At 34.3% G+C, this 11,214-nt stretch overlaps 1 protein-coding gene across 2 annotated transcripts; it reads left to right on the top strand.

Moving 5' to 3' along the window:
• The first annotated feature begins 35 nt into the window (after positions 1 to 35).
• Positions 36 to 11,197, top strand: LOC134845065 (uncharacterized). 2 transcript variants are annotated; one of them, XM_063861910.1, is made up of 3 exons: positions 36 to 275; positions 698 to 1,158; positions 10,521 to 11,197. In XM_063861910.1, the coding sequence occupies exons 2-3, from the start codon at positions 877 to 879 to the stop codon at positions 10,878 to 10,880; spliced, it is 642 nt and encodes a 213-aa protein (XP_063717980.1). In that variant the 5' UTR covers positions 36 to 275; positions 698 to 876; the 3' UTR covers positions 10,881 to 11,197. The 2 variants fall into 2 exon arrangements, with proteins under 2 accessions (XP_063717980.1, XP_063717979.1); XM_063861909.1 differs by having other exon boundaries at positions 36 to 289.
• Positions 11,198 to 11,214: the final 17 nt, after the last annotated feature.

The following is an 11,214-nucleotide window of genomic DNA, read 5'->3' as shown; positions in this document are numbered from 1 at the left end:
CCCCAATCGCGCAAGTTATATCTTGTCTTTTTTTTGTTAACAAAGCGTGGGCCCAACCAATCACAAAAGTTTGTTTTTGGTGCGTCAGCTTGAAAAAAAGGGGGCTGAAATACAAAGGGTAATTCTGTATCTGAAAGCTTTTCTTGCCTAACATGAACTCAATTGTTGAATTTTCTTAGAAACCCGAACTAAATAAATCTGCAGCTAACTTGATGAGATTTCGGGTGGTTGTTGGGCGTTATTTTCTAATCCTTACTTGAACATTTATTCTCATTGTCTTTGATTTCAAGTAAAATGCTGAAATAAAAACCTGCTCTCAGAAGTGATTTTGATAGCTTTTATTTCATTTTTGTCCTATAGTTTTGATGCATGCACTTCAGATAAAATCCATATAGATTATCAAACAGGAAGAAGTCTAAAAAACGCAATCCGAAAAAAAATTGTCACTTTAATTAGGTTACTTTTTGAAGTTCATAAATTAGTTCCTTTGATGCCCCAGAAATAGTGGCAGGAATCGGAATTGGCAAAAAAAATAACAACGGCTATCTGCAGAAAAAATTCACATCGTTTTCTGCGATTCCCTTCAAGAAAAAAAACTTGAAAGAATTTCTTTACCTTCTTTTTCCAGTAAAATTTCTTTTTTAACTAAGTTTTACTGCTGAAAATGCCTGAAATCAAACATCATTCCTCTGATTAGATTTCACTTGCTTTCTGTTCACTGTTATTTTAATCGAGTGGAGTTACACATTTAGACGGCATTTCTGTTTTCCTTAATAAAAGCAAAAAGGTTAAAATTTGGACGCAAGTGCTTAAATAATTAACTTTGAGCACGCTTGGAGAGACTGCTGAATTAAATTTCATTTCTGAAAATTACCGATGGCGTTTATGAGTTGTGTGAAACATAAGGAGCCTCAGCAGGAACAAACAGGAATCAGCGAGTCAGATTTCAATGAAAAGTTGGACCCTGGAACTCCAGAGCAGAAAGCCTCCTTTTCTCTGTGTGGAATAGAAAAACTGAGTAAAAGTGCATGCAGTGGAAACCAACTGGAAAACTGTCAATTTGATCGAGAGGCCACAGGTTCGAAGCCCGCAAAGAGCCAGGCTGATGACACAAAACGCAGAATGTTGGCCAGGCAGCAAACCTGCCCGGATGTTTCCGTAAGTTTTTCGCACTGACTTTATTTTTGAACCCCATATTTTCATATTTAAAATGATGAGTGGTTAAAAATACAGCAAAAATAAACAGAAGCCAGTTGTAATGCAAGCAGCACAGAACTTTACGACCAAAGCAATCAATTCGAAAATAGTACTTTTTTAAAATTAGTGATATTTTTTTAAAAGGTTTTCATTGTTTTCGGGCATGAAGAAAGAGTTAGAATTCAGCAATAAGAAAGAAATGAAAAAAAGCCTGAATATTTCTGTTCATATATTCTCGTACTTCAATCATTGGCATTTCTCTGTTCTTTTATTTATTGCTGCAGAAAACAATTTTCAATCAGCCTGAAAATGGACTATTTTTTGAGAAAGAGATAATATTTTGAGTGATCTTCAAGTCACAACTGAAAAGACTAAAACGTTATATCAAAATTGAACCCATGCGATTGTTTGCAACCTTAAAACTCTTCGATAGCGGCAGAAAAAATGGAGCTTTTTAGAAAATGTATCGATCGCTGAAAAATGATGAGCCGCTTCATTAGAACCTCTAACCTAATTTTGTTGATTGTCTCCCAGACAATAATTATCAGTTACGGTTATCTCAAGCTTTGTATTAAAAGTCTTCAGCCCTCGAGCAGAAGTTTTTTCGTTTTCAGAAGCTTTGATTTCCACACAACCAGTTTGCTTTTCCGACTTTCGAGGAAACTGACGAAATGTTTGTACTCGAGTGGTTTTTTCTCCAGACCTGTTTCGACTTTTTACTAGCTATCCTTTTATTGTAATCAGAATAGAATTGTTGCTCTGGCCTCAAACTTTCACAAATCATTTCACCTTTGATCATTTTTTGTAAAATTATAGGCGTTGCCTAAAATTGCATATTGGTCGATTTGGGAATGTTAACGCTCACTGAATTTCGTGCTATAAGCGCAGAAGCGGAGGATCAAACCAATCATAAATTCAATCCAAATTAAACAAGGCTGCTCGTATCAGGGTGAAGCCATTAATGTTCCGAATGCCTTTTAAGTTCTTTGGAGCAGCAATAACATCAAAAAATTAAATGTAATAAAATATAATTAAAATTAAAAAAAAATTGAGTTCTTTTTTTTGTGAAAACATCCCCCACACGCCATATTAAGTACAAAGTGATAAATTTAGCTCGTTGTAACCAATCAATTATGACAAATAAGCTTCTTTCAACCAATTTGAAACGATTTCTAAGATGGATTAAATCTCGCTTACTCGTTAATAGCGCGAACTATTTTCTGCGCTTTGTAAACTGCTGATTCAAATGCTCAAACAAACTTTATAGAAAAAAAATTGCGCAATACTTTTGTTCTATGCATTTTTTTGAGAATATACTACACAACAAAACAAAATTTCTAATTGGATCCCAAAAAAAAACTTTCCGAGTTTTAAACAGATGGTTCTTATTTGACTTTCGATATATAACTTATTAAAAAAAAAACGATAATCAAATTTTTTTTCGATTTCAAACAGTTTCATAAGAAAACAAATGTCTTTTTTTCCTAACTTGATTCTAGTAAAGTTTCCTTTTTAACAGATTGAGACCTGGCTGAAATTTTTTAGTTTTTATTTATAAAACACAACAAAATCTTGGTAAGTAACAATATTTTTTGGCTCAAAAGTCATTCGCGTTTTAATTGCGCCTTTCTTTTCTTCTAATAAACTCTTTATTTGACGCTACTATCTAGGTTCCACTTTCTTACAAAAATGTTATTCTTTCGCTAGCATATTTAGAGTCTATGGAAAATCGTTTTTATTCATTATTCATACATTTTCTGAAAAATATTTAAAGTTTCAGAACGAAAATTGCGTCCTCATCAAAGGAAACTTCCAATAACTGGAAAAAGCCTACCATACAACTACCTGTGAAAATTTTCAATTAGTTTGTATTCACAGAAAAAAAAACAAATCTTTTAAGACGTATTTTATGTTTTTTTAGGGGTTTGACGCGTTGGTTGTCAAGTGTATTTTTTTCCTTATAAATTCTGTGAAATTGAAGATGAGCATTTTTTAAAAAGTTTTCAACAAAAAGCATAATGTTTTTGTAAATTTTCTCTACAAAGAAGTTCAGATTCAAAATTATAGCAAAAAATACAACAAAAGACATCAACAGTGCTCAGCATAAATCCACATGTTCTATTTTTTTTATATGGATAAAATTGATTTTGTCAAAAATTATTCCTCAAATTTCAAACAACATTTAATGTATGGCGTTTTGCTTTTTAGAGTAGGGAATTTCTAGCCATTAAAAACGTTACATTCCTTTTTAATGGCCTGGTATGAAATCAGCAAAAATTTTCCATGTCGAATCTCCCAATGCAGTTTAACTGTGAGGTTCTTGAAACTGAAACCATGGGTTCTCTTAGGATCTGTCGGATCTTGTCAACCGGATTGACTTCTATACAAATAAAACTTACCACTCTGTTTAGTTATGTACATATATCATTGCTGATCAAGATTTTTCCTGAAGTGTTAAAAACTATTTAAACACGTTTAGAACCAGATATATGTCTGATTGATCACCCTAATGGTTCATAGTCATCATCAACCAATTAAAGGTCACTTTTTGACTGGAAAATTATTTTTGAATCAGTTTCCATTTATAAGAAATGTACGATGAGTTTTTTTCTATAAAAAGAATATATTTTTCACAAATTAGTTGAAATTAAAAAATTTAAGTAAAATTGAATGAGCTGAAGTTGATTTTTGGTTTTTTGAAGCCAACATGGTTTTAATGGTAACAACAACAAAGTAAAATATATTGCCTTTACTGTAAATCTCACTACATTTGCAACCTCAAATCTTTATTGGTACCAATATAGAAAAAGTGACGGAGGGACTCAATACACAATCAGAGAAATATGGGGGAGAAGATCAAAAATTTGAAAAACGAGAACGACGTCGTGAAACTCGACAATTTCACAAAAAACTATTTCGTGGCTCCTGTGATGATAACAACAAAGAAAGATTGTACAGTGAAATTACCATTCGAATGCACTACCAAGTCTACAAGATGAAGTAGCAGATACCAAATTTTTTCGAATGCCTCGACTCCGCCGCTAAAATCATCACCTCCGCGAGCACGGGATAAGTGTGGCTTATCTGATAGGACCTCACGATTGCTTTTAGTCAGCTATCACTTGAAGACCTGATCAGCAGTCTTTGCAACTTCGACTTTGCGACAATATTCTAGTCGTGCCGGAAGACATTCGGCGTTATCGACAGGCACGAGAAAGCGCGCAGACAGTAAATAACTCAGATTGCCGTGTGCTTATCAACAGTGGCAGTAACTTCTACTCGAGCTAAGTGTAATCACCACTATGTCTCCGGAGTTCGTCATTCTGGACTCCGAAAGTTCAGGCGCAGTTCAAGGCCAATAGATCAAGGCAAAATCTGTCTCACCATCGCTAATCCGCCGACAACCAGCCAACTTCCAGGGCCCTTTCATCTAAGGTCAAACCAGAAACTACCACTGAAAGTTGCTATCGCGCCGATCCAACCGTCTTCACCAAAGGCATCCGGAGGGACAGTCGACACAAAGGAGCCGGCGCCCACTCAGTCTCAGCGTGATGAGGAGGACCTCCGTTAAAAGTTGTCTCTTCGGGTTCGGCGCCGAGATCGTCTGAACGTACGAGGAAACAGACGCGGGTCCTCGGTAGTCCTTCATCAGAGCTTCTCTCACAAAAGTGGAGAAAGCTGAAACCTAGCAGAAGTCCATCGACCCCCAAAACTGTTCCGTTCCCTTCAGCCGATACCTCTTCTCCCAAGCAGTCTCCCAAGCAGCTTGTATGCCCCATCTTCGTAATGCATGAGTCACCGCAAGTTCAACTGAAGAAAGAAAACTTACTCGCTTAATAACTGATCATTAACGCTAAAAATTCAAACACAATGGTTGTCAAAAAAACTCTTGGTTTCTATAAAAATTTTCTGTTCGTCGGTCAATATGGTTACTAACATTTAGTCATTCAAGTGTTAAATTTAGTCTTTATCCTTATTCATAACTAACCGCCATTTCATCTTATATATTAAATGAAAGTCAAATGCGCTATGGACACAATGTTTAACTGCGCGCTTTGAAACATTCTAAAGTCTAAAAAATTCTAGAATTGTTTTAAAAAAAAATCTTCAGACAAGATGAACTCAATTCAACTTCAAGGCTAGACAGTACTTTTGTCCAAATTTTTAAAGATTCATTTTAGTGTCAAACGATTTAACTAAGGACAGCAACAACCATGCTTACAGAAATTAACTTTTTGCAAACCAATTCGCGCAATGAAATAAATTGAAACTTCTTGAGTTTCATCTCTCGACAAGCTTGCAAACAAATTTTATTTTTTTGCGAAACAATTCGGTCTATGAACAATTTGAAAAATTTCCTTGCCCAAAACACGCTTGCATAGAAAAGTTTGATTTTTGCGAACCAATTCGCTTTCTGCAATAACTTGAAATATTTCGAAGTTTCATTGCTCAAGAAATCTGCATAGAAAAACTTCAAGTTTTTGCGAATTACTCGCTCTACAAATCAACTGTAAGTATTTCAAATTTTGATCGCTTGAACTTTTTGCAAACCGATTTGTTCTCTGAATTAAATTGAAATAACTCAAAGTTTTCTCAGCTTGCAAAGAAAGATCTAAATTTATTGCGAACAAACTCGTTTTCTGAAATAACTTGATAACTTTACATGTTTCATCACTTGAATAGCTTGCTGATGAAAAACTTTTTCTTTTCTCGAATCGATTTCAAAATTTGATCGCTCAAAAGTTTGCTTTGAAAGAACATAAATACTCTGTAAACCAATTAGTCTGTGAAATATGTTGAAATTTTTTGAAGTTTCATTTCTTAAAAAGCCTGAAAAGAATTGGTTTCACGAAATCGCTTCAAGAATCAACTTAAAGTATTTCAAATTTTCATCACTTGAATAGCTTGCATAGATCTAATTTTTTACGCACTAGGCGGCTTTGTGTATTGGCTTGCCATAATTTAAACTTTCGTCGCTTGAATAGCTTGCTAGGAAAAGTTTAAGTTTGTCGCGAACTGATTTGCTCTATAAAAAATCTCGCTTAGTAAAAACTAAGTTTTTGCGAAACGATAAGATTTATAAACTAATTTGAGATAGCTCAACCTTTCATCGCTCGATTAGCTTGCAAGCAAAATTTAAGTTTCCGCGAAACAATTCAGTCTCCAAAAAGACTTGAAGTTTTTCAATGTTTCATCACTTGAATAGCTCACTTATGAAAAATCTATACTTTTCGAGAACCCATTTGTTCTCTGTAACAACTTGAAATTTTTCAAAGTTTCATAGCTCAAGTATTTTGAATAGAAAAAATTTCAAATTAGTCTGTGAAATAACTTGAAGTATGTCAAATTTTCCTCGCTCAAAAGCTTATATTGGAAAAACATGAATATTTTGCGAACTGATTCGGTCTGTGTAATATGTTGAAATAATTCCAGTTATCATTGCTCAAAAGCTTGAGAATAGAAAAACCTAAATTTTTTGCGGACCAATGTGATAAATGAAACAACTTGAATTATTTTATATTTTCATCGCTTGGAAAACCCTAATTTTACTACGAACCCAATTAAGTCTATGAAATTAATTGTAATAATTGAAGGTATCATCGCTCGAGAAGCTTGAAAGGAAAAATTTAAGCTTTTTGCGAGTCAATTCGCCTTGTGAATCAACTTGAAGAATAAAAAAAAATTTCGTCAGTTGAATAACTTGCATGGAGAAACTTGTATTTTTGCGCACTCATTGGCTCGCCGCTTGAGTAGCTTGCCGAGAAAAGCTGAATTTTGTCGCGAATTGATTTGCTCTCTGAAAAACTTGAAATTTTTAACTTTCATTGCTCAAAATTCTTGCTAAGGAAAAACTAATTTTTCGCGAAACGATTCGATTTATGAAGCATCTTGAAATAACTCAACGTTTCATCACATGCTTCGATTTAAAGAAAGTAAAACTTTTGTTGAACTGATTCGCTCGAAGAAATAATTTCGATGAATTGGTTTTCAAACAAAACTTATAGTTCCGCGAAACAGTTCGGTTTCTCTAAAAAAAATTTGAGCTATTTCAAAGTTTCATTGCTCAAAAAACTAGCATAGACAAATTTTTGCGCATTTACAATTCAACGGCAAGGGTTTAAAAGTTGAGTGGTTTGAAAAGCTAGATTCAGGGCTTCATTGGTTGAACAATTTTCTCAGAAATTTTTTTTGCGAATGGATTTAAGGTGTGAAACAACATTAAATTTTTCAAATTTTCATCGCTGAAATGACTTTGTCAGGAAAAAAATGTTTTGTGAATCGATTTAATAGATGAATTAACCTGAAATTTTCATGGTTTCATGGTTTCAATGGATTGTTTAAAAAACTTAAATTTTTCCAATCGATACACGGTTTGAAAAAATTTCAAAATTTTCTAAAATTCTTTGTGAACTTTGGAATTTTTGAGTTTGCATTGCTTGAATGACTTGCCCCTAAAAATTAGTTTCTTGCTAATAGGTTTAGGGCATGAAATACCAGAAACTTTCAAAAACTCAGACTTTGCGAACCCGTTTAATTATTGAAGTAACTTAGAAATTTCAAAAGTTTCATCGTTTGAATAGCCTGCTTTGAAAAACCTAAGTTTTGCCAATCTAAACAAGGTATGGGACAATTTTTTTTGAAACGATCTATTAATGGAGACGCGCTTGATAGTTTTAATTTACTTCGAAAGTTTTTTTATGAATCCTATGTATTCGCTCGAAAATACACTCTCTTGAAAATAGACTAAAATTCAAAATTTTTTAACCAGCTTTTCTCGACCTTGGGAATCTTCTTAAATTTTATTTGAATTAGGACTGAAATGGCTTCATTATGAAATATCACACGATCCTCCCGACAATTATTTGGCTTTCCTGATTTTGTTTGGAAGTAACTTCGAATTACACCTTCGAATAAACCGTAAAAATTGAAAAAATTAGAGATCATGGGTTTGCCAAAATAAGTGTTTTATTGAACAAGATAATAACCTAGGGATTTTTAAGAAACTTTTTTATCTCTTTTGCACCTTATCATTGAGTTTTTTATTTATCTTTTTCAAAAGACATAATTGTGTTTTCTCCTTTCAATGAGTTTCGTATTATAATTTCTTGACTTCCATTCATCTTTATCTGACATAACTGGTTTTTTCTGCTAGTATTCTAATCAGCTTCTTTGGATGCTTTTTTTAAACGGTCAGCAGTTACCGCTCACAGCGTATTTCGTCCTTACTGTCAGATTTACTTAGATTCAAGCAGACTCTCCATCGATAGTTTTTAAATTTCTTCTACTACTACTAATGCAATTTTTGTCCGGTTTACGATTGTGGCGGGTTTGGTTATTCGGAAAGTGCGTAATCATTGCTATATCTGGTTAGCTTGACAAATTCCAGGGTGTAGATGAGAACTTTTTTAATAGCATTTAAGCTATTTAATGGAAGATAATACGTTTTTCCATGCCGTTCGATCAAGACAGTCTATGGGTTTGAGGCTTAAAGTATTCATGTCCCGTTTCAAACAATCGATCTAATGTTTTTGAGATCTTCCTGCTGGTCTTCTCCCGGGACTGAAACACGGTCTGTTGATTTTAGTGCATGGTAAATTTGTTTTAAGTACAGGCCAAACCTAGACTTTTCAGAAATCGAAAGCTTTTTAATCTTTTTGTTTTAATCTGAATGTCTACAGAACGGCTACAATTTTGCCAGTTTTTTCTCTACATGCTGAACATGCTTTTTAAATTTCAAAGGGCAACCGATAGCTAGTTTATCCACTATTAAATGTACGATGAAAACTACGGTAACTGTAAGATGAAATTTTCTGTCTTCTTTTTCAAAGTTTTGGCTCAAACTTGAGCCGCCCTTCATGCATTGTTTCCTAATATAACCTTTTCATCGGCGAACAAATGAATTGATAACTGAGATTTTAAAATTTGCAGTTTTTGTAACCTTCTGTCTTTTTTTGATTAGTCAGTTTTTTTTCACCTCTTTTACAAAACGCAGTCATTGCTTGCTGATCACGGATTTCAGCCCTGTAACCTGATGCTAATGTTTGATAAGTTGTTAAAACTCAGTCAACGAATCTAGCTAAAATTTTTGGCATCAGCATTTATGAGTTCTCTGATATACATCAAACCAAACTGTTTGGTATCTGAATAAGCTCTTTCATCACTTTTGGGCCGTCCCATCCGCCTATTTGTCATTGTACACAACATAACTGCACTCCACTTGTTGGCATCCGTTCACACTCATAATTCTGGGAAGCTCCGCTGCGTCAGCGGCTGAGCCCGATTTTTTTGTTAAACGAAAAGAGTGACCCTCGCAAAAGACTTTAGGTTCATTTAGGTTCTAGAGACTTTAGGTTCCTTGGAGAGAAATTGTTTTGAGAAGCTCCCCTGCAATAGCGACTAAGCCAAGTTTTTTTACTAAAAAATATCATCCCGAAAAAGTCAAAATTTTAGTTTTAGACCGTCTTTTTTTCAAACTTTTTGACTTCTCTCAAAAATAGCCTCCCAAATGAGAAATTTTGATTTCAATAGAAGAAACAAGAAGCTCCCCTGCTTTAGCGGCTCAAATCTTTGAAATACCCATAGTCCTTACTGCCTTTCTAGTAGCCATTAAATGTCAAGACAAAATAACCGCCAATCGCTATGCATTAAAATCCATGCCTTAAAGTTCATTCGTCCTTGATTATCTAAAGATCACAGACAGCAGTTTGTGTTGTATCGAATCCATATTACTTGTCTATGTTATCTCAGAATTAAGGTTCTTTTTTTTGTTTAACAAAAGTTATAGGCGGTGTTTCAGTGTATAACCGAGTTGTAAGTTTTTCGTTATTTTTAAAACATGTGTGTATCTTTTACATTATTTGCCCCGGCATTTTAAATCTTACATTTTAATCTTGAACTCAATTGGGTTTCAAAAGAGGAATTCTTGAGGGAACATAGCTTTAAAAAGGGCTGTAATCACAGGTCGAACTAAATGGAGTAACAGAAACAATAGTATCTGCAATTAGCGCGAACCAAGGAATGAAGCCACTTCGGCCTAATAAAACATATTGTTCTCCTCACAACAAAAACAACCGCTACCAGCGGTTGACGATTTTTGCTGATGGACTCGCCATCACCAGTAAGTGTTGCAGTAAAACAAAATGTAGCTTCTCACAAAGTTTCAACTTTTTTGTGCTCTTATTTCTCAAGTTTGAATTGTATCGAGATGAATACTAAAATTGAATCATGTTAGAAAATCCTGTAGGTTTTCGGTCAAAGTTAGTTTTCTGGCTTTCAAGCCCTCAGCACTGAAGACATTTTATTTTTGTTTTTTTTCTATTTAGCGCGATAAATCAGGCTTCACGTGGGAAATTTACGGCAGTGGACTTTCCAAAGATGAAGTAAACGCAGCTGTTCAAAAACATCTGGCACGAAAAGCGTCCACAGGAACACAGCCAAAGTTGAAACTGAAAAACCGAAAGCGATCTGAAGGAGTGACGTCACAATCGAGAGGCCGAGAAGACAGATCGGAATGCGACGAATCAGCCAATGAGATGAGTCGTTCGCTGTCAGCTGCACCATTTTCCAAAATGAATAACAGCAGGGGGGATAACCTGACTGTAAAAAAAAATGTGGAGTTGACAAAAAGCAATGAAATTCATTACGTTCATCACTTTTCGAACTTTTCAGCGATGATAACTTGATAAATTAGACGCCAAACTAAAACTTATGTTAATGAGCTGAAGTGCTGCTAATGTGTTAATTTTCTGATAAAAGTCAGCTACCCGAACTCATCTATGAAATCGATATGAATATTTTTCTTCAACATTTTTTTAAAGGAATGCAAATTTATTCCGGAAGCTAAAATGATTCCAAGACTTAAAATTTTCCTTGACTCAAAAAAGATGTTGCCAAACTTTCGACATTTCGAACTTGACCTAGATCTGCTTCAAATTTCCCTTGTTGTTTTTTTTTTCCTGTAGAACATAAATATCACGTGCGGATCCACTTTTAAAATTTATATCTCATAATAAAACA

This window comes from Symsagittifera roscoffensis, chromosome 4 (assembly GCF_963678635.1).
Source record: "Symsagittifera roscoffensis chromosome 4, txSymRosc1.1, whole genome shotgun sequence".
In the NCBI taxonomy this organism is placed as follows: Eukaryota; Metazoa; Xenacoelomorpha; order Acoela; family Convolutidae; genus Symsagittifera; species Symsagittifera roscoffensis.
This window is presented reverse-complemented; position numbering and strand designations above follow the sequence as displayed.

Bases quoted from the DNA above. Each gene is read 5' to 3' on its own strand.
- LOC134845065 (XM_063861910.1), top strand. From the start codon at position 877: ATGGCGTTTATGAGTTGTGTGAAACATAAGGAGCCTCAGCAGGAACAA. The intron at 1,159-10,520 runs GTAAGTTTTTCG...TTTTCTATTTAG, and splicing joins AAACCTGCCCGGATGTTTCC to CGCGATAAATCAGGCTTCAC.